General features: G+C 35.7%; 2 protein-coding genes across 5 annotated transcripts in view; one reads left to right on the top strand and one right to left on the bottom strand.

Moving 5' to 3' along the window:
- LOC133332581 (cAMP-specific 3',5'-cyclic phosphodiesterase) overlaps positions 1-24,744 on the top strand; it is a 208,247-nt gene that overhangs the window by 106,667 nt on the left and 76,836 nt on the right. Inside the window, exon 1 of one of the 4 annotated variants that reach the window (XM_061540960.1) lies at positions 5,832-6,226. The exons of 1 other annotated variant lie outside the window; for it this stretch is intronic. In XM_061540960.1, the coding sequence (XP_061396944.1) occupies positions 6,066-6,226 (161 nt within the window). In that variant the 5' untranslated portion in view covers positions 5,832-6,065. Of the gene's footprint in view, positions 1-5,831; positions 6,227-24,744 lie in introns of those variants that run through there. 2 more of the 4 variants (XM_061540955.1, XM_061540956.1) reach the window with 2 other exon arrangements.
- LOC133332584 (katanin p60 ATPase-containing subunit A-like 2) lies at positions 7,943-9,419 on the bottom strand. Its single transcript, XM_061540962.1, has one exon. It carries the CDS (start codon positions 9,417-9,419, stop codon positions 7,944-7,946), a length of 1,476 nt encoding a protein of 491 aa, XP_061396946.1. The 3' UTR covers position 7,943.

Here is a 24,744-nt window from a genome sequence, read left to right as displayed (position 1 = left end):
AATCTGGAGTATTTTATTTGCCGCCACAAATACACACACAGCGAACACACCAGTTATTCCGCAATATCAAAATCATGTTAATCAACAAATGGGCTAATGTTCTGTCAGAAATTTGAATTTGCAGGGTACGCACTTAAGCAAATGGGAGAGGGGTGATTTAAAAATAGAATACTTATTTTTTTTAAATAATTTTCCAAATTTGTTATTGCAACATCGTGTATGGTTGCTGGGCGTATTGTGGCATATATTTTTAAATTTCGTCATTCCGAATCGGATAAAAAAAATAACAAAATTTTGAAACATTTCAAAATTCAAATTACACATTCATAATTATACCCTATACAACTATATTGTCTGCCGCGAAATATTTGTCCTAGACCCATCTCGACTAGCTGAGTCGATCAAGACATGTGTGTCCGTCCGTCTGTCCATTATAATTTGTAAACTCCATACAGGTCACATTTATGTACCAATCTTAACAAAATTTTGCATGCAGGATGGGTTCTGGCCAATGACGACCCCTATTGTTTTTGGTAAAGATCGGTTATTATTTAGGGGATAATATGGACCAAATACTTAATTTTTGTCGGTCACTTTTTTTTGGTCACTTCGGAGGCCGCAATTTCTTTCCATATTATTTGTGGCCTTCCCCTTCAGCATGAACCATCAGCTGGTTCGCTTTTATATGCCGTTTGGGATGGGGCATCTTCATCCATTCCCACAACATGACTTAGCAGGCTGGCTGGCTTAGGCATATTCATCCATTCTTACAACATGATCTAGCGAACGTAGTCGCCGCTGCAGCTCAATACGTCTAACAATGTCGATGTCCGAGAATAGCTGGTACAACTCATGGTTCATTCGACGGCGATATTCACCGTCACAGCAGATCGGCCCATAGATCTTTCGTAGAAAATTTCTCTCAAACACTCCAAGTGCTGCCTCATTGCGTAAGTACCCATGCTTCAGATCTATGTAACAACACGGGTAGTATCAGCGTCTTGTAGAGTGTGAGTTTGGTCTGGCGGGAGGTGGCCTTGTTTCTAAACTGCTTACTCAGACCATAGTAGCATCGGTTGGTCATCACAATCCTTTTCCGAATTTCAAAACTGATGTCATTCGTTTTTTATGGCGGTAGCAAGGTATATAAAATCATTAATTACCTCGAAGCTGTAGCTCTCAACTTCCACAGTTGATCCGAGTCTACTGGACGTCTTGCGCGTTGATACCATCAGCTTGGTCTTCTCCCCATTTACTGCCAGAATCACTTTGGCAGACTCCTTCTCAATTTGTTCAATGGTGGCTGTTACCGCACGCAATGTTCGACCCATTATGTCGATGTCATCGGCGTAGGCGAGTAACATCTGTTGTTTGGTGTACAGAGTGCCATTTCTGTTCACCTTTGCCTCTCGTATGACCTTTTCCAGCAGGATGTTAAAAAGGTCACACGACAAACTATCACCTTGTCTGAATTCTCGTTTGGTATTTTAAGGGGGCGAGAGGTCCTTTCCGACTTTAACTGTTGATCTTTTGCCAGTTAAAGATATCATGCATGGCCGAATTAATTTTGCAGGAATGCCAAACGCAGACATGGCTTTAAAAACCTCTGAACGGATAGGGCTATCGAATGCGGCTTTATATTCGACAAATAGGTGGAATGTGTCGATGTGTTTTTCGTTTTTTTTCAAGGTTTGACAAACTGTCACCTTGTCTGAATCCTCGTTCGGTATTAAAGGGCTCCGATAGGTCCTTTCCGACTTTAACTGCTGATCTTGTGCCAGTTAAAGTTAACCTGCATAGCCGATAACTAATTTTGCAGGAATGCCAAACGAATGCCAAAGTGCAAATCTGGTCAATGGCGGACTTGCCAGGTCTGAAGCCGCATTGGTATAGTCCAATAATGTTGACCATTGACTTCAGTCGTTCACACAGCACGCTGCATAAGTCTCCTTCCCATCGCATATAAAGGATGGGAAGAAGACTAATTCCTCTATAGTTGGCACATATCGTCTTGTCTACTTTTTTGTGCACGGGACACAGGATGCTGAAGTTTCAATCCAATTGGGCATGCTTTCCTCTAGCCAAATTGTATTAATCAGCTGGTGCATGCTCCTTACCAGCATCTGACCACCAGTCTTTAATAGTTCGGTTTGTAAACCATCGGCACCTGCTGCTTTATTATTCTTCAGCCGATTGATTGCTATTCTGACTTCAACTTGGCTAGGTGGTATACACTCTATACCATCATCTCTGATTGGTTCTGGGGTATCCTCTTCACCGCTACTATTTGATACCAGAAGTTTTTCAAAATGCTCCTGCCAGATTTTCAGCACGCTGTCTGTATCTGTCACCAGGTTTCCTTCTTCATATCTACAGGAAGATATGCCTGCATTAAAGCCTTCGGTTTCCGAACTTCATTCTGACTCCTCTGCATCTCGATTTGCTCACGCTCACGTTTTTCTTGTTCTTTCTGCTTTTATCTGAGAATACATTTCTCCTGTCTCATTTTCTCCCGATAATTCTCCATCACATTACGTGTTGCTACTGTCTGCAGGGTTGCCCTATAGTCTGAGTTTTTCGCATCACTAGCATTACGACACTCCTGACCGTAAAATGGGTTTCTTGGTTGTTGTAGCAGCTAGTACTGCTGTGTATTTTTCTATTTTCTTTAATCTCGTTCTGCCTCTAACTCTAAATTCAGAAAGGCTGCGACCTGTATTGGTTGAGTCCAGAGAGAAGATGGGGTTAGCTGAGTGGGTTTGGCTGGGCAGTTGAACAGATGTAGCGTTTCATGTGGTCCGTTACCACATGTCGGGCAGACATTGTCGACCTCTCCATCAATTCGCGCCCAACACGAATTGAGGCGGCTACCTCATCCAGATCTCAGTTGTGCCAAGACCACTCTAGTTTGTCGAGGTAGCTGCTGCTCTTCTGCTGCTATCAAAGGCGGATGGTCTCTGAGGATGGTATTCACGCGATATTCTCGAACTGCTTGGTGGTGCTGCAGTTTGTAGGGAGTGGGTAATTCCCTGTCATTGTGCTTCTATATTATTATCAGGACAAGAAGTGTTTTCGTCAAGCAGGTGGATAAGTTGAGCGGAGTAGGTCTCGGCTACCTGTTGTGTTTGCAGCTTTTCGACGTCAAGTTCCGTGTTGTGTTAGATCGCACCTTTGCTGCTATATTAAGACGAGTGCGAACCTTGGCTGCTACTAGGTAATGGTCCGAATCGATATTCGCTCCTCAGATCGATCGAACGTCTAATACACTGTATGAATGCCTTCCGTCTATCACAGCATGATCAATTTGATTTCTCGTTGCTCAGGATCAGGCGAAATCCAGGTGGCCTTGTGTATATCGAGATGCTTGAATCTGGTGCTGCTAACTGCCATGTTTTTTGCTGCCGCGAAGTTAATCAACCTCATGCCGTTGTCGGATGTTTCTTCGTGGAGGCTGAATTTTCCCACAGTGGGACCAAAGATATTTTCCCTTCCGATTTTTGCATTAAAATCGCCTAGCAGAATTTTAATGTAATGGCCAGGGCAGCGGTCATATGCAGTTTCTAGGTGCTCGTAAAAAATGTATTTGATCTATTCATCTTTGTCGATGTCCGTCGGAGCATGGACGCAAATAAGACGGATGTAGAAGGACTTCGTTTTTATGCGGTTTATAGCAATTCGCTCATGTACTGGAGTGAATCTGGAGACGAGATCTTTTATTCCCCTATTAACCATAAATCCGCAGCCAAATTCACGTCTCGTTTCATGGCAGCTATAATACAGGGCGTAATCATCGGATTTACTTACGCCTGTCCCTTTCCATTGCATTACCTGGAAGGCAATAATATCGGCTTTGTACTTCTTGAGTACATCCGCCAAAGCGAAAACTGCGAGTGTTCTATACAACGTGCGTACATTCCAAGTGCAGATTCACAGATCTTGGTCCTTTAAACGTTTGCGGGGGTCGTCAACATTGGGGGGTTTGCTGTTCTTTTTCGTTGCTTTTTCATAGTAAGAGGGGTTTTCCGAGTGTGGGCAACTAACCCGACGCGTCAACCCATTATTTTATAGTTCTTATGGGTGAACTCGCCGCACATATTAGCTCACTATTTCATCGGGTGATGAGAATAGCTCCCCAGGTGGCACCGCGGGGAGGTCAGTGTCCACAATTGAGATGAAAGAGGGACCAAGATAAGCCTGGACTTCGCCATGTAAAAGCCAATCAGAGCCGTTGCTTGGTATCTATCATCCCCTACGCCACCCGGTTTGGTGTTTTACTCGTTGGTAAAATGTTCAGACTTCGTTCTGATTTCTCCCTTAATGGGTTAATTGTTTTTATTTGCCTGCCTCTCAGTGAATAATCAATGAAAGTCATTGCGAAAATTGTCTCTGCCAGATGTGTTGTTCCTACTACAGAAATGGCAGCATGTCTGGCCCCCAGCCAACCCAGTTGTGGGCAGACAAGGTCCACTACGTAAAATCAAATCAAATTATAGCGATCTTGATTAAACTAAAAATAATCCCACACCACCACCAGCAGAAAAAAACACAATTATTTTGTAAAGAAATTCAAATGATGACCTAATCAAAACAAGAACAAGAACAACAAAACCAAAAATTCAATAGGCAGTCGTATTGAACGAAAAACAGCAACAACAGGAAAACACAACTGTTTTGAGAACATTTTTTTCAATTTTTTTTTTCAAAAAGTAAATAATCAGCCAGCTGGGGATCACCAAACAGTCTTAACGAGAATTTCCACTTTAACAATACCTTCCTTCCTTCAAATTTTCTTTACAGAATTCCGTTCAAATTTTGCCGTGTTCAGATATTCGAAATTGAAAATTAAAAACAAAAAATAATAAAAATGTGTGTTTAAATAAAATTTGCAATAAATAATGTTCAAAAAAAAAATCAAAATAATTGAATATTCGTTGTGAAAAAATCAAATCAAAACAAAAACGAAAAAAAACTTCCTCCCTCAAACAAACCGATATTGAATTCAAATCCGAAAATTTCCACCAAACAATGTAACAACGGCTATGTTTGCAACGCTTTTTATCATCTTTGCATTTATACGGGCGTTTCCCTGGCGAAGAAGGCGTGGCGGTGAGCTGTTGGCTATAGAAGCTGCACCTGGTGGTACGGCCGCCACTGCATCGGCAGCCCCTGAGAGAAGAAGTAACAACGGCGAAAAACAACAACAGTCACGTCCATATTCCACCCACCCACCGTCTCCAAATGGCAGCAATCTCCACGAAGAAGAAAATCAGATAGTGCCAATTAATCAAGAATATGATCAAAGGAGGACCGTAACCTCCATTGCCGCCACCTCATCGATTTTAAGCCAAACTGTAACTACCTCCACTGGTGGTGAGCCGGCACGAAAATATTCCACAGCCCGGCGAAAATCCTCGAAATATCATGAAGTAACTTTCAGTGGTAGTGTTGGTGGTGGTGACAGTGATTCGGAACGTACACCCACCTCTTCGCGTACCCCTGCCCGCTTGGTAAGACAACCACGTTCATTAAGCCCGTCCAGAGGCCATTCGCCCGATAGTAATAGCTCCCTGAACTATTATCGCTCCTCCACCCTCTCATCACGTTCCCATCCCACCCGAGCCTCTTCAGATTACGAGACCGCCGCCAGCGACTATTACACCCCGGGACGTTCAAAATCTTCCGCCGAACGGGAGCTGAACGGTAATTCCTCGCACAATCGTAACAGTGCCTCGCGTACCATCCACCGTAGCTCCAGTAACGGTTATCTCACCCATTCCGACACCCTTGTGGGTTCCGATGAAGAGGATCGTTTAGCCAACACAACACGAGAGTCGAACGATCCCCATTTTGAGGCCGACAACGAAGCGGAGGCAGACGATTCATACGATCGTGATACAGAGGAGTTCTATAGTAATATTCAAGACGCCGCCGGCACCTCTTCAAGTCGTAGCAAACGTTCATCGTTATTTTCGCGTTCCGATTCATCGGCAACAACAACCTCATCGAGTGGTTGTACATTTACGGGGGCAAAGAGACGTTCGACCGCCTCGATTATTTCAACGTCTATGTGTTCGGATATAATACCCATCGATCGTAGACGCAGTTCAACCGCCACGGAATATAGTGTACGTTCGGTATCGAGTCAACAGAGGAGATCGAGTGGCCGTGTAAGGCGTCATATATCCAGAATGACGATAGCCGGGGCAAGAAGACGCACAACGGGCAGGTATATTGAAAAAAAACATTGAGATTTTTTTAAATTTAATTTTTAATAATTTATTGATGAGATCTAGGTGTTCGTGACATATCACGAAAGACCCGTGACTTGTCACCAAGGGCATCCGATGGGAAATAAGTAAAACAATTATAAAAAATGCTCCTTCAATTTAAAAAATCCACGCCCCTGAAAAAATATTTTAAAAAAATCCACGCCCTTGAAAAAATATTTTTAAAAAAATCCACGCCCTTGAAAAAATATTTTTAAAAAAATCCACGCCCTTTTAAAAAATATTTTTATAAAATCCACGCCCTTTTAAAAAATATTTTTAGAAAATCCACGCCCTTTTAAAAAATATTTTTATAAAATCCACGCCCTTTTAAAAAATATTTTTATAAAATCCACGCCCTTTTAAAAAATATTTTTATAAAATCCACGCCCTTTTAAAAAATATTTTTATAAAATCCACGCCCTTTTAAAAAATATTTTTATAAAATCCACGCCCTTTTAAAAAATATTTTTATAAAATCCACGCCCTTGAAAAAATATTTTTATAAAATCCACGCCCTTTTAAAAAATATTTTTATAAAATCCACGCCCTTTTAAAAAATATTTTTATAAAATCCACGCCCTTGAAAAAATATTTTTAAAAAAATCCACGCCCTTGAAAAAATATTTTTATAAAATCCACGCCCTTGAAAAAATATTTTTATAAAATCCACGCCCTTGAAAAGATATTTTTATAAAATCCACTCCCTTGAAAAAATATTTTATAAAATCCACGCCCTTGAAAAAATATTTTTAAAGAAATCCACGCCTTTGTTGAGGAGCCCTGAAAAAATATTTTTAAAAAAATCCACGCCTTTGTTGAGGAGCCTTGAAAAAATATTTTTAAAAAAATCCACGCCTTTGTTGAGGAGCCTTAAAAAAATATTTTTAAAAAAATCCACGCCTTTGTTGAGGACCCTTGAAAAAATATTTTTTTAAAAAAATTCACGGCTTTGTCGAGGAGCCTTGAAAAAATATTTTTAAAAAAAATCCACGCCTTTGTTGAGGAGCCTTGAAAAAATATTTTTTAAAAAAAATCCACGCCTTTGTTGCGGAGCCTTGAAAAAATATTTTTAAAAAATCCACGCCTTTGTTGAGGAGCCTTGAAAAAATATTTAAAAAAAATCCACGCCTTTGTTGAGGAGCTCACGTCTTGAAAAAATATTTTTAAAAAAATCCATGCCTTTGTTGAGGAGCCTTGAAAAAAATTTAAAAAAAATCCACGCCTTTGTTGAGGAGCCTTGAAAAAATATTTTTAAAAAAATCCACACCTTTGTTGGGGAGCCTTGAAAAAATATTTTTTTAAAAAAATCCACGCCTTTGTTGAGGAGCCTTGAAAAAATATTTTTAAAAAAATCCACGCCTTTGTTGAGGAGCCTTGAAAAAATATTTTTAAAAAAAATCCACGCCTTTATTAAGGAACCTTGAAAAAATATTTAAAAAATCCACGCCTTTGTTGAGAGCCTTGAAAAAATATTTTTAAAAGAATCCACGCCTTTGATGAGGATCCTTAAAAAATATTTTTAAAAAAGTCCACGCCTTAGTTGAGGAGCCTTGAAAAAATATTTTTAAAAAATGTATTTTTTATTAAAACATAATTTTTATTAATTTTTAGTTTTCCTTTAATTCGATTTTTTTCTTTCCTCCCTTTGTATGTGTGTTTTACTACACGTCCTCCCTACGACCCATGTTCCTTTTGCCATTTGCTGTGCTTGTCCATCAGCAGCAAACTCAAAGGTTTAATTAGTTTGAAAGCATTTTCCACCGGTACATCCTCCAATGATGGTTCATCACCCTTCAAAGTGGCCTTTGTCAACCTTCTCACCGTCTGCATGGCAATTTCTTTGCAGGCCAGGCGTATCTCATCACCTGTAAAATTATGCGACAATTTTACCAACGTTGTCATTTGATCCGCCACCAATCTCACATTGGGTGGTATTAATTTCGCAATTAAATTCCGACGTTCCATTTCATTGGGCAACTGAACGAGCAGTTTCTTTTCGAAACGCCTTAGGAAAGCCTCATCTATCTCCCATGGCAGATTGGTGCTGGCCAATATGAACACACCGCTACCCTGTTGGGTGGAATTTTCCATGCCATCCATTAGCTGAAGTAATTCATTTTTAAATCTCTTCGAAGATTCGTGATCCGTGCTGCGATCTCGCTTCGAAGTGAGGCCCTCAATTTCATCGAAGAATATAATTGAGGGGGCATGCCTCTGGGCCAAGTAAAATAGAATTTTTAGTAATTTTTCAGACTCTCCCCTCCACTTCGATATGACCACACTGGAGGTGATGTTGAAAAAAGTCACCTGGCCTTGCGTTTCGGAATATAACACTTTGGCGAGTAGGGTTTTACCGCTACCGGGTGGGCCATGTAACAACACTGAACGCCAAGGTTTTAGGCCGTTCGAGAAAAGTTGTGGATATTTGAGTGGTGTTACAACGGCCTCTTTTATGGTTTCCATGGCCTGGGAGTTGCCACAAATATCCGACCATTTTAATTTTGTAGTTTCCGTGAGAATTGTGGACTTGACCAGTTCGGCCAAATTTTGCCACTCCTGGCAGCTTAGAAGTAAATCACCTCCTGGGTTGGAATTTTGTGGATGGTGTTGAATTTCTTGTAACCTGTTTAGGGCAGAATCTCCTCCTCCTGCGCCACCATTTCTTTCCAAGGTATCACTATCTGCCGGACTCATATCCCCCTTCGACATCTGTGCCGCAGTTTCCATTTTCTTTACCACAATCTGCAGGTCATTCACATCGAAACTTGGAGGAGGATTTACCACCCCTTTCCCTGTCAGTGTCTCTTGTTGTTCCTGCCTACCTTCCTTGTTGTCTGTTGCCACATTACCTCTGCCATTTTTCTTTCTCGCCTTCGAACTAACCTCCACCTTCACACCCGGCCTGGCTCGCTTTACAATTTTTGGATATTTGCCAAATTTCAGCTGATAATAGCTGGCATATTCCAAATAGATGCCATCCAAATCGATATTATCACACAATTCGAAATCTTCACTCAGCAGTCGAGATGCCTCCGTGGCCAAGGCGGCTGCCGTACCATACAGACCCGTATCCTGGAGATAACGCTGCACCAAAAATAAAATATTTCGTCGACGGTTTTGTACATTACGAACTTCGTCGTCTTTTGACATTTCGAAGTTTTTCAGTTTTGTTTTTTTTTCGAACTTTTATTTTTACAACAATTTTTACAACTGCTTCCAGTCAGTCAGTCAGTCACTCAAACCGAAGACACTGAACAAAAAACGTACTTCGAAGTAGGAAAAAATAAATTTCTTTTGTTGTTTGGCCATGTCTTTCCTCCGGTTGTCATGTCAAAGTGGTAAAAAAAAACATGCGTTATTATGCTGCAGCTACTGTTGTTGTTTTTGTTATTACTGCTGTTTTAGCCACAAATGGTTTCTTTGGCAACTTTGACAAGTTGCTACCCACCGAAGCAGTTAAGTTGCAAACAACAACAACATCATGGCAGCTTAAACCACCACACAAACTTGATTAAACAGGGATGTTGTTATAGTTACTTAGGAAATTTATTACCTTTTGCAAAGTAATCCGAACCCTCTTCGCTACCCCGCACTTCTCCTTAGCAAAATATACTTACGCACACATACATAAATAACTCTGACAAGGGAAAATATTATGTCTCGGACTATGGAGAGACTATTTTGTGAGGGTGCATTAAAAATCCAATTGGAAAAAACCGAAATTTTGATATTACAAAAAATATTTATTTTAAAATCCAATTGGAATTTTTTTAACGTTCCGATTAAACATATTTTTATTAATCGCCAATTTAAAAATAAATACACATCATACGCTGGGCCAAAATTCGTGCAAATCGAATTATTTTCAGGGACTTTGATGCCACATTTACCTAGAATCGGGAGAAGCTATATATGGGAGCTATATCTAAATATGAATCGATTTTCACGAAACATAGCAGATGTCATTCTAGACTTTATTCAGTTCGCTATGCCAAAATTCGTGAACATCGAATAACTTTCAGGACCTTTGATGCCCCATTTACCTAAATTCCGACGAAAATATATATGGGAGCTATATTTAAATCTGCACCGATTTTCACGAAATTTAACACACATCAATCCAGACATAATTCAGTACTCTGTGCCAAATTTCGTGCAAATCGAATGACTTTCAGGGACTTTGATGCTCCATTTACCTAAAATCGGGCAAATCTATATATGGGAGCTATATCTTAATCTGCACCGATTTTCATGAAACTTGGCACACGTCATTCTAGACCTAATTCAATACTCTGTGCCAAATTTCAGGCAAATCGAATGACTTTCAGGGACGTTTATGCCCCATTTACCTAAAATCGGGCGAAACTATATGTTGGAGCTATATCTAAATCTGAACCGATTTTCATGAAATTTTACACACATCATTCTAGACTCAATCCAGCACGCAACGCCAAATCTCGTGCAATTCAAAGGATATATAGGGACTTTAGAGCAGCATTTACCTAAAATCGGGCGAAACTATATGTGGGAGCTATATCTAAATCTGAACCGATTTTTACAAAACATAGCACTCATCATTCTAGACGTAATTCAGTACGCTGTGCCAAATTTCGTGCAAATCGAAAGTTATTTAGGGACTTTGATAAACGATTTACCTTAAATCGGACGAAAATATATATGGGAGCTATATCTAAATCTGGACCGATCATCACGAAATTTAACACACATCGCTCTAGACTTAATTCAGTACGCTATGCCAAATTTCATGCAAATCGAAGAATATATAGGGACTTTGCCGCAGTATTTACCTAAAATCGGACGACTTTAGCACAGTATTTACCTAAAATCGGATAAGGGAGCTATATCTAAATTTTAACCGATTTTCACGATACTTAGCACACGTCATTCTAGACATAATTCAGTACACTATGACAAATTTTGTGCAAATCGAATGACTTTCAGGGGCTTTGGTGCATCATTTACATAAAATCGGACGAAAATATATATGGGAGCTATATCTTAATCTGAACCGATTTTCATGAAATTTAACACACATTATTGTGGACTTATTTCAGTACGCTATGCCAAATTTCGTGCACCTCGAAAGATATTTAGGGACTTTGGTGCACCATTTACACAAAATCGGACGAAATTATATATGGGAGCTATATCTAAATCTGAACCGATTTTCAAGAAATTTTACACAAATCATTCTAGAATCAATCCAGTACGCAGTGCCAAATTTCGTGCAACTCGAAGGATATATAGGGACTTTGGTACACCATTTACATTAAATCGGGCGAGAATATATATGGGAGCTATATATAAATCTGAACTGATATTTCCCAATTTCAATAGGTTTCGTTCTTGGGCCCAATAGATGAGCTATGCCAAATTACATCCAATTCGGATCATAAATGCGACATGTAGTTTGTTAACAATTTAACATGGACAGACGGACAGACCGCGGACATGCATAAATCGACCATTTATCCATTTTTTTTTAAATCTTTTACGTTGAAAATGGTGTATTTAATAATGTATTTATTTGTTATCTATATAAATATATTATATAGATGGTTATATTATATATGTGTGTATTGTTGTACACAAAAAAAATCCCATAATTATTATGGTATTGAATTGTATTGTAAAATGTTTACTTATGTTCGAATCCGAACACTGGGGAATTGCTGTTCGATTCAGCCATCCATCCATTGTTGTGGTTGTTGTTATTATTGTTGTTGTTGTTGCTGTTCAGTTACACATGAATGAATTTATGATTGGATGGATGAATTGTTTGTTGTTGCATTGATTTTTGTTGTTGTTGTGTTGTTATTGTTAATGGACTTTTGATTATAACAATGAGGCCGCACAATTGCCTAATTAGAGGAAGCTTCATAATTGGCAAAATATACAATAAATAAATACATAAATATATATATTCATGCATCATAGATAATTGAATTGTTATTACAAATTTTTTAAAAATTATTTAAATTTGTTTGGAAAAAAATTGAAGAAATTTTAAGGGCGAAGAATTATGGTAAAAATTTAGGCTTCAATAAAATATAAAAAAGTTGAAATCACAATTTCTTGGCATATAAAATCTCATATCCTTAATCTTTCCTTCAGTATCCCTTTTTCCTTCTTTTCGAAGAAAAAAATTATGTGCAAATAGATTTTCTATTGCTAACAACCCAACCTGCCTTCAGGATACATGTTTTTTTCTTTTTGCAAACTATCTCTTCCTAGGCCATAATTCTTTATTGCCCACCACAACAAAAAAATGGCAGAACAATTTATTGCTAACTATTACGGCAACATTATTCGATTATCCATAAAACAAATGGACCATAAAATATATAGGACAAGAAATAAATCAACTTCCCAAAAACACAAAGGACGGAGACAAAATACTGAGATTCATGCCTGGTTCCCCATTTTTTGGGGGGATGTGTGAACAAAAAATAAAAAGGGAAAGGCATAACACTTATGTTTGCCAGACTTTTTTTTGTCAGGATATAAATAGGAAATAAACAAGAATTTTAAGCTAGGCAATAAACAATAAAATCCAATCCACAAGCTTTGGATTTTCTTGATTCTTCAAGACTTTCTTCTAAGCTCCTTGTATGTGGTCATATAACTTTTTAGTTGAAAATGTATTTTTCAGAGTCTATTCCTAGGCCTACATTATTATTTGAAATTATTTTTTAGGCGTCAAAAATCGGCGTGGATTTTTATACCCTACACAACTATGTTGTCAGGGTATTATAGCTTTGGGCAGCCTCAAGAGTTTGTAACGCTGCGAAATATTGGTCGTAGACCCACCTTTAAGTATACCGATCGCCATATCTCGACTAGCTGAGTCGATCTAGACATGTGTGTCCGTCCGTCTGTCTGTCCATTATAATTTGCAAACACGATACTGGCCACAGTTATGGATCAATCTTCACGAAATTTTTCATGTAGGATGGATTCTGGCCAATGAAGACCCCTATTGTTTTTGGTTAAGATCGGTTAATATTTAGTGGATGAAATTGACCAAAAACTATTTATTTTGTCTTATTTTCTGGTCGCTCCAGAGACCGCAATTATGGCCCGAACATAGCGAATTTTCACATGAAGAAGGGGATCGGGTCAATATTTAGCGGGTCACATGGACCCTGATTTTGGTGTGGAAAATGAAAAAAAAAATTGTATTCTAAAGCGCATATATTTACTCCTGCAGGCCATAGACCCGAGAAGTTGATAGTATATCTAAGAGGAATGGTTGACATTTAAATTGATACCTATTATATTGTCGTATGTACTCAGATGTGTGGGGGATGTGGGAGTTACGTATTCAGATATTAATTTTTGTTATTTGAATTTTGCCTTGTTAGGGCAGTGATCATTTCAAAGTAATTTTAAGTGATTATTTATACTCTTTCGAGTCGAGCTTGATGATCTAAGTTTTGCAATGAAAAGGAAAGCCAGGAAAAGAACCTACGTTCCTACCATTATGCGACGCGTTTCGCCGTTGGTTAAGCGGCTCATCAGGCATATTGGGCTATGTGGCCTTACAAAGGTCGTACGTTGATAACTTGTATTTATTCCGCCCTAATGTGAAACTTGCAGATATTATTTAGTAACCCATTACCACACTAGAGGACGGAAATATAGTGCTGATCGCTTTGAAATTTTCCATGCCCATCCATGTCTGGTCAGATTTTGGTGGACTTTGTGTAGGATATTATTTGGTCGGCCCCGTCCCACTATACTGCTCCGCACGCTGGTTTAAAAATATTTTTCAAAGCATATTTTTAGGCCAGGATTTTTCAAAAAATATTTTTAAGGCCTATTTTTAGACTGGATTTTTTTTAATATTTATAACCTTCACCACTCTGTGGTACAGGGTATTATGTGTTTGTACATATGTTTGTAATAGGCAAAAGGAAACGAGATAGACACATGGTTCCTTTTGAGAATGTGCATAGAGCCACTTTCTGAGTCGATTTATGCATCTCCGTCAGTCCGCCCTCTGGCCGTCTGTAGATGTTAAATTGTAAACAAAATACATGTCGCATTTATGATTCGATTTGGATGAAATTTAGCACAATCACTTATTTGGCCCAAGGACGAACCCTATTGAAATTGGGAAAAATCGGTTCAGATTTAGTTATGCACGAAATTTGGCACAGCGTTTTGAATTAAGACTAGAATGATGCGTGCAAAGTATCATGAAAATCGGTTCAGATTTAGATATAGCTCCCATATATATCGACGACCGATTTTATGTAAATGGTGCACCAAAATCCCTATATATCCTTCGATTTCCACGAAATTTGGCACAGCATTCTGAATTAAGTCTAGAACGATGTGTGTTAAATTTCGTAAAAATTGGTTCAGATTTAGATATGGCTCCCATAGATAATTAAGTCTAGAAAGATGTGTGTAAAATTTCATAAAAATCGGTTCAGATTTAGATATAGCTCCCATATATATCGTTGACCGATTTTATGTAAATAGCGCACCAAAGTCCCTATATCCTTCGATTTGCACGAAATTGTGCACAGCGTACTGAATTAAGTCTAGAATGATGTGTGTTGAATTTTGTAAAAATCGGTTCAGATTTAGATATAGCTCCCATATATGTTTTCGTCCGATTTTATGTAAATGGTGCACAAATCCTTCGATTTGACACAGCGTATTGAATTAAGTCTAGAAAGATGTGTGTTAAATTTCGTGAAAATCGGTTCAGATTTAGATATAGCTCCCATATATATTTTCGTCCGATTTTATGTAAATGGTGCACCAAAGACCCCATATTACCTTCGATTTACACGAAATTTGGCACAGCGTACTAAATTCAGATTTAGATATAGCTTGGCCCGATTTTAGATAAATGGTGCGCCAAAGTCCCTATATATAGCTTTCGATTTGCACGAAATTTGGCACAGCGTACTGAATTAAGTCTATAAAGATGTGCGTTAAGTTTCGTAAAAATCGGTCCAGATTTAGTTATAGCTCACATATATATTTTCGTCCGATTTTATGTAAATGGTGAACCAAAATCCCTGTATATCCTTCGATTTGCTCGAAATTTGGCACAACGTACTGAATTAAGTCTAGAACGATGTGTGTTAAATTTCGTGTAAATCGGTTCAGATTTAGATATAGCTCCCATATATATTTTCATCCGATTTTATGTAAATGGTGCACCAAAGTCCTTACATATCCTTTGAGTTTCACGAAATTTGGATTTATAAGTAAATGAAGAACTCAAAATGTGGCCGAATGCACAAAACATACTGAAATAAGTGTAACCTAACATGTGACAAGTTTCGATGAAATCGGTTTAGATTTGGATATTTGGCTTAAAATCTATTTACATATGTCTGACCAAAATTTAGTATCGGCTGCAGAATGACCTGTTTAATTTCATGTTAATGGTCCTTCAAAAATGCGACGTCTGTTAGGATTCCATCTGTTGAATATAGTCAATGTGGTGAAGAGTTTCATATAGTCGGCCCCGTCTGACTTTACTACTTTCCTTACTGGTTTTATTCGTGGATTTTTTAAGAATTATTTCTTGATATATTGTCTTTTGTAAATGGTGTATTGTCTTCGTATATATAAATATTTTTATTACATGCATTGCTTTATTTTCATATATATATAGCAAACGGACGTAGTTGCCAATAACCATAAAACCACAAAATGATTGCACAAATAATTAGCCTCAACAATGAACAGAAGAACCACAGAACACAAATCGAAAAAATAAATCTGAAAATGATGAATATTAAACAAAAGGCATTACACACAAACGATATTGATGGATGTTTTTAAATTTTTTTGCATTTTCATTTTGTAAAGGTACACAAAAATTTATTCTATTCGAAATGAGCAGAAAATAGTCGGACTGCAGCTGAAGGCCTTTAGGGCCATAAACAAGAGCGTTTATTATGTTAATTATAAACTATTAAATATTGTCCTGCATTTTATTTTTAAAAAGGATAGTGTTTGGTGGATTTGGTTTTTTTAAATTTATTTTATGTGAACATTAAAAAAAATGTGGGGAATGGAAAATTCATAGAGCTATTTTGACTTCATTAACAAATTTTTAGAAATGTTTGTTCGACCTAAATTGGCCTACAAAAATCGTAACCCTTTTATAATTTCAACATCACTCTGTGACAAATTTGAAATATTTTTTTCTCAATTAAACCCACCCCATAACTTGTCAATATACAAATATTCTAAAATAACAATTGGCCACAGAGAAAGAATTGCTCAAAATATATATCCCGACATTTGTAAAGATGACAAATAAATTATATTTTATGAGGTGTTACAAAAATACGTCAATGCACAAAAAACAAATATGAATATGTAAATTCTTAGATAATAAGCACGCTTCGATGAATTGGCACATAAAATTAGAAAATATTTTTCTATGACAAATTGGGAAAAATTAAATAAAAATATACATATATAATAAAATATGTTCTTCGTATTCGAGTGGTATTGAAGATGTGTTTTATTGTTTTCAAACAGCTACATATTAAATGAAAAATCCTATTACACTCCGCCATATTAATTTCTCTACCTGACAATTTCCTGGTACTTTTGACCACAAGCGTTTTCTTTTTTCTTTTCAAGCTATTTCATAACTTCCCACAAACAAGAAAATTAAGAAAAGTATTTTTTCATTTTTATATTCCATGTTATTTTTGTGTAATTTTCAAAGAAAACGATGTAATATTTACCGAAGATATTAAACGAAGTACACCTTTATAAGCTTTTCATGGAAAGGTATTTAATAATGTTCGACAGGATTATTTTTTTACATTTTTCCTCATCCATTCATTCATTGTGGTGGAAAGTGTCTGAGTGTGATGCAGAGAAAATGAGAGGGGAATAGTAAGGTATTCGAAGAGCATAGAAATATGCAAACAGAGAAAATATATATATTTTTTTTAATTCACGACTTAAGGGGACCCCCCATTCTCGATTTATTTTTTCAAGATTTTCAATGGGCTGGTAAATCAATACCAATCCTTCTTAAGGTTATAATAGAAGATTTAAAAGAGAATACAAATAATTTACAAAAAATGTTTGTTATTGTTTTATTATTTTTTTTTTTTTGTAATTAAAGAAAAGTCCTTATTTTTGATGGCGGAATCCGAAACATCGGAATCCGAAAATTCCATCGGTGTTAAAAAGAGTACATGTCTGGCTCTCGTATGAACTAGGATTATTGACTTCGCTCTAAAATTAACAAAATGGCGGAACTTTGAAAAAATATTTTTGGAAAAACTCCGATTTTTTACCAAAACCCAAGTTAAAAAATAAGGAAGATCTTCACCGATTGACTTTATCCTAGTTCATACGATAGATATACACTCACAGAGAAACGTGTAAAAATTTGGAATCAATTGGGTTATTATTTTTTGAGTTATCGTGCCCGCCATTCGCAAAAGAGAAAAACGCGTTTAAAGTCTAAGAAGCCCTTTAGCCGTCACTTGATGCTGACACAATAAATCGGCTATATCTTCAAGAGTTCTTGAGATTTTCAATTGAAATTTTGTAGGGACATTCTTGAATTAGTGTAGATTCAAATTAAATCACAAAAAATGTTGACTCCGAGAATGGAGGGGGGGGTCCCCTTAAAGTATTCTTCAAAACATATTTTTTTTAAATACATGCCTTAGTATTCCTTAACAATTTGTTTTAAATCCACGCCTTTAAGTAGATTTTCCTTAAATCTGACGAAAATATATATGGGAGCTATATATAATTCTGACGTCATTCTAGACTCACCCAATTCAGTATGCCAAATTTAGCGCAAATCGAAAGATATATAGGGAATTTGGTGGAACATTTACATAAAATCGGACAAAACTACATATGGGAGCTATATCCAAATCTGACCCGATTTTCTCGAAACTGGGCACACGTCATTCTAGATTCAGTCGAGTACGCCATGCAAAATTTCGCGTATATCGAAAGAGATATAAGGACTTTGGTGCACCATTTACCTTAAATCGGACGAAAATATATATGGGAGATGTATCTAAATCTGAACCGATTTTCCCGAAACTCACCACTCAATTCAGGACCCTATGCCACATTTTGTGCAAATCGAAGGATATATAGGGACTTTGGTGCACTATTTACTTAAAACCGGACGAAAATATATATGGAAGCTATATCTAAATTTGAACCGATTTTCACGATTTTCACATCATTCTATACTCAAGGATTTGAAGGATATATAGGTACTTGGGTGCACCATTTACCTTAAATCGGACGAAAATATATATCGGAGCTATATCTAAATCTGAACCGATTTTCCCGAAACTTACCACTCATCAATCTATACTCAATTCAGGACCCTATGCCAAATTTTGTGCAAATCGAAGGATACATAGGGACTTTGGTGCACTATTTACCTAAAATCGGACGAAAATATATACACACATCATTCTGGACCTAATTCAGAATCCTATGCCAAATTTCGTAAAAATCGAAATATGTATAGGGACTTTGGTGCCCATTTTGCTTTAAATCGGACGAAAAATATACAGGAGCTATTTCTAAATCTGAACCGATTTTCTTCAATTTCAATAGGGTTCGTCCTTGGGCCAAATAAGTGACTTGTGCCAAATTTCATTCAAATCGGATCATAAATGCGTTCTGTACTTTGTTTACAATTTAGCATCTAAAGACGGACGGACGTGCATAAATCGACTCAGAAAGTGATTCTATGCATATTCTCAAATGGAACCATGTGTCTATCTCGTTTCCGTTTGCCTGTTACAAACATATGCACAAAGACATAATACCCTGTACCACAGTGTGGTGAAGGGTATACAAATTTACGCAATGAAATATGCCCAAAAAAAAAAAATAATCCACGCCTTTAGGTAGACTTCAAAACCATTTTTTTTTTTTTTGAGTAGACTTCGAAAAAAAAAAATATATATATATATATATATATATATATTTTTTAAATCCGCGCCCTAAAGCATTCCTCCAAAAATGTGTTTTAAAAATCCTAGCCTTTAAGAAGACTTCGAAAAAAATATTTTTTTTAAATCCGCGCCCTAAAGTATTCCTCCAAAAATGTGTTTTAAAAATCCAAGCCTTTAAGTAGACTTCGAAAAAAATATATATTTTTTTAAATCCACACCTTATAGTATTCCGCAAAAAATGTGTTTTAAAAATCCACGCCTTAAAGTATTCCTGAAAAAATGTGTTTTAAAAATATATGCCTTAAAGAATTCCTCCCAAAATGCGTTTTAAAAATCCACGCCTTAAAGTATTCCTCAAAAAATGTTTTTTTTTTTAAATCCACTCCTTAAAGTATACCTCAAAAAGTGTGTGCTTAAAAATCCACGCCTTAAAGTATTCCTCAAAAAATGTGTTTTAAAAATCCACGCCTTAAAGTATTCCTCAAAAAATTTGTTTTAAAAATCCACGCCTTAACGTATTCCTCAAAAAATGTGTTTTAAAAATCCACACGTTAAATTATCTTCAAAAAAATATTTCATAGAAATCCACGCCTTAAAGTATTCCAAAAAAATATATTTTTTTATATAAGGACCACCTCCCAGATTCCAATATAAAAACATTTCTTGTTTAACTAATTACTTAATATTTCCTCCAAACAAAACATCCCAAAAGGGATTTAAACAAATAAATATAAATTGTTTATTATCGACGTCGACGACGACCTAAAATGGTGTGGGAGTAAATCCATATTGACTGCTGTGCAGAGAACCACCTTCGAAGCAGAAGGAAAACAAATATTTCAAGTAACTAATTGGAGTTATTTGCCTTTGTCATTGAATATATATATGTGTGTGTGTGTTTAATTTCAAGATATACTCCCACACATCTAAAACACAAGATGAACTTCTGTTGGGAGTTCAAATTGTTTGTATGTGTGTGTGTGTTCGTGTGTCCCATTGTTGTGGGCTTACCATTGTTGTATTGGTTATTTATTTTTATAATTTGTTATTTATTTACTCTTAAATACACTCAAGGGATTAACTAATTCAAAACATATACACATGTACACTGATTTACAATTTTCTTTTTTGTTGGGATAACAAACAAGCCCTTAACTTTTTCACATATACACACACACCTCACACATTTAAGGGTATTTGTAATAAATGGTCGATGAGGTTACACATAAAGGAGCCCTTAGAGATCAAAACACAAAAATTTATGTGGAGACCATTATTGTTTTTTTGGGGAGGTAAAGGGAACAATGAAACAGGAAAATATTTTAAATAAATATTTTTGCCCCTAAATGTATGCTATTAATTTGCAATAATACATACATATATGCAATATGTATTAGAGGTTGCCTAAATTGATTGAAGAGAATTTTTGTTTTTATATTAAATTTCATATAAGAAAATATTGAATCACTAAAGAGGATTTATTTGAATATTTTCAAAAATAAATATAATAAAGTATTAAATCAATTTTGAAATTTAATAAATAAAAAAATTTGATTTATGTCTCATATTCTTAAAACCACCCCCTGCCATTGGTAATATTTTGTAATAATTGGAAATTCAAGTGCCACAAAAAATCCAATTATTGGAGAAATCAATCTCAATACAAACCTAAAAGTATGCAATCAATTTGAAATTAAATAAAAATAATGATACTTGTTTGCAGAATATTTGCTATCTAAATATTAGGACAACAAGTATCATCAAATAAAATTCATACAACTACTTCAAATCGAAATTTGAAAAAATGTTTTTTTGAAACAAAGAACATCAATTGAAAAAATCCTTTCATTTCCAAACTCAAAATCAATGATCAGGTCTTCAACTCTTAATCACTAGATAATAAATCATACCTAAAAATTACTACTCCTTGTAGCTACCAATACACATGCACATCATTAATAGCATTAATTCTAAGTACTCTCATTGTCCGCACATGATACTAATAGGGAGAGGTGAAGAAGGGAGGGAGGTAGAGGTCTTTACAAAATCCATTATGCCATATACACTCACAAAGGCTTAAGCTAGTAGTAGTAGCAACTATAGTAGAACAGGTATTTATACTGATGCTACTCCATTATGGCTTGTATGTGTGTGTGTGTGCATGCATCTTTATGTGTGTGTGTAATACCATTGTACAGTGTAGGATTAATTAGATAGCCATTGGCGTTCCCAGTTTTTCTGGTTAACTAAATGAAAAAAGAGGATTCCGTGCAACAATGTTTTGTGTGATGAACAAGAGAACAGGACCCATGGGTAGCAGGATCTACTGCTATCAGTCAAAGATCCCAGAAGAGATTTAAACAAATAAATATAAATTGTGTATTATCGACAAAACGACCTGAAATGGTTCGACACCATATAAGCGGGAATTCTAATTACTATTCTTGAATGACCATCTAAGATGTTATTAAAAAATTTTATATATATATTGCCTTAAAAAATGTCCTTAAAAATATTCTGAATGTTCTTGATATTTTTTTTTTTTTTTGATTTTGGAGTCTTGAAAAATATTTTAATGTCCTTGATCCTGGTAAAATGTGATAGGCCCCTCAAAAATTTTGTAATTATCCATAAAAAATATTGTTGATACTTAAAAAAACCTGATGACCCCTTAAAATAGTTTTCCTCCTTGAAAATATTTCTTAAGGTCTTAAAATACAATATTTCTAGCGCTTAAAAATTTCCCAATAGTCCTTAAAAATATTTTTGACTCTTAACGATTTTTTATACCCTTCACCACACTGTGTTACAGGGTATTATGTCTTTGTGCATATGTTTGTAACAGGCAAAAGGAAACGAGATAGACACATGGTTTCTTTTGAGAATATTCGTAGAATCACTTTCTAAGTCGATTTCTGCATGTACGTCCGTCTGTCTGTCTATCCATGTTAAATTGTAAACAAAGTACAGGTCGCATTTATGATCCGAATTGGATGAAATTTGGCACAGCTAGTCTATTTGGCCCAAGGACGAACCCTATTGAAATTGGGAAAAATCGGTTCAGATTTAGATATAGCTCTCATATATATTATCGTCCGATTTCATGTAAATGGTGTACCAAAGTCCCTATGTATCTTCCGATTTGCACGAAACACAGCGTAATGAATTGGTCTAGAATGATGTGTGTTAAGTTTCCTGAAAATCGGTTCAAATTTAGTTATAGATCCCATATACATTTTCGTCCTATTTAATGTAAATGGTGCACCAAAGTCCCTACATATCTCTCGATTTGCATGAAATTTGGCACAGCGTAATGAATTAGGTCCAGAATGATGTGTGTTAAGTTTCCTGAAAATCGGTTCAGATTTAGATATAGCTCCCATATATATATTCGTCCGATTTATTGTAAATGGTGCGCCAAAGACCCTATACATTTTTCGATTTGCACGAAATTTGGCACAAAGTAAATAATTAGGTCTAGAATGATGTGTGTTAAGTGTCCTGAAAATCGGTTCAGATTTAGATATAGCTCCCATATATATTTTCGTCCGATTTAAGGTAAATGGTGCACCAAAGTCCCCATATATCTTTCGATTGGCACGAAATTTGGCACAGCGTAATGAATAAGGTCTAGAATGATGTGTGTTAAGTTTCCTGAAATTGGTTCAGATTTAGATATGTATAGCTTCTATATGTGACCAAATGAAAAAAATGTGACGTCTGTTAGGATTCATCTGTTGAATATACCTAAAGTGGTGAAGGGTATCATATAGTCGGCCCCGTCCGACTTTGGTACTTTCCATTTTTTTTTTTTTTTTTTTTGATTTTGGAGTCTTGGAAAATATTCGAGTGTCCTTGATCCTGGTAAAAGGTGATAGGCCCCTCAAAATTTTGTAATTATCCTCAAAAAAATATTGTTGACCCTAGAACAAATTCTGGTGCACCCTTTATATAGTTTCCGTCCTTGAAATGTATTAAAAGTCCTTTAAATTTCATTGACCCTTGTTTGTATTTCTCATTATTGCCTTAAAACATTTTTTTTTTAGAATTTTGAAGTCATGATACATGATACATATGTATTTTGTAATAATCCTTTGGAAATAATCTAATGATCAGTTTTTGTCCTTGACACATTTTCCTAATAGTCCATAAAACTATTTTTATGAATTTTCTCAAGGAAGTTTATAAATGTTGGTGGTCCTTGAACAAATCCGTTGATACCCTTCCAAATATGTTGATTTTTTTTTTTTTTTTTTGAAAATATTCTACAAGACCTTTGCGGAAGTTATAGCCTAGACAGACGACAGCCTTAATTTGCATTAACAGCCTTAATTCAAATTAACTTGTACATTATCCTCATTTTTATGTGCTGTTAATGCACAAAATCGAACAGAAGTTATACTGAATTAGGCAATTTCAATATGGCAATGCTGTCGAAAATTAATTGTTTCTTGTCAAATTTGTTTATGTTTATGAAAATAAAAATAAGAAATAAAGGCAAATTTTAACATTTTTGCTAACAGCATAGCTTCTATTCTTCCCTTATGTCATGTATCTATTTCCTAAAGATGTAAATCCCGAAAAATATCAGGACAATTGTAAGCATTTTCTTTCTACATACAGACAAACAATTGTTTTAAAACAAAAAACTGTTTCGTAAATGCAGAAACTCTCGTCTGTCAGGGGTAAATATTAATTCAAATTAAGAATTTTTTAATGCAAATTAAGGCTGTCGTCTGTCTATGGTATTATTGGTCATTGAATATATTTTGGGTCCTTCTAAATGTACCTCAAATATATTTTATAGACTTTGAAGCTTTAAAAAGTATTTTAATACCCTGAAAAATGCATTTTTAAACTTGAAAACTTCGTCCTTCAAAAATATTCCTTCAAAATTTCCAAATATTCTCAAGGAAGTGAAAAAAATTGTTTGGTCCTTGAAAATTGGTTTTGATGCTTGAAATATTCCTATTGGCCTTTCCAAATATTTTGATTATCCTTAATTAAAATATTCTAAAGATCCTTTGTAATGGTCGTTGAATGGCCTTGAAAGGTTTTTTTGAAGCATTTGAAAAATAGTCTAAAGTACTTTAAATATTTTTTAATCCTTGAAAAATATTTTAGTTGCTAAACAAATATTTGAATAATTCTTTGGAAAATAATTTTATATTCCTTAAAAACAGTAGTTCTTGACCATTTTTCCCAAGGCTTAATAATTGTTCTAATAGTCTGTACATATATTTAGATTATGCTTGACAAATATTCTGGATGTCCTTTTAAATAAATTGATGGTCGTTGAATATAAATTTGGTCCCGGAAAAATATTTTAAAGGTCATTAAAAATAGTCGCCCTTGACCATAGTCGTCATTGACCATAGTCGTCCTTGACCATATTTCCCAAGGCTTAATTATTCTAATAGTCTTTACATATATTAAGATTATCCGTGATAAATTTTCTGGAGGTCCTTTTAAACAAATTGATGATCGTTGAATATAATTCTGGTCCCAGAAAA

Source organism: Musca vetustissima, unplaced genomic scaffold (assembly GCF_032173495.1).
Source record: "Musca vetustissima isolate MV318-11 ecotype Yass unplaced genomic scaffold, APGP_CSIRO_Mvet_v1 utg539, whole genome shotgun sequence".
Taxonomy (NCBI): Eukaryota; Metazoa; Arthropoda; class Insecta; order Diptera; family Muscidae; genus Musca; species Musca vetustissima.
The sequence above is the reverse complement of the archived record's forward strand: the minus strand, read 5'-3'. Positions and strand labels throughout refer to the sequence as shown.

What these genes read in the sequence shown, in the direction of transcription:
- LOC133332584 (XM_061540962.1), bottom strand. Translation starts at nt 9,419, where the DNA reads ATGTCAAAAGACGACGAAGTTCGTAATGTACAAAACCGTCGACGAAAT.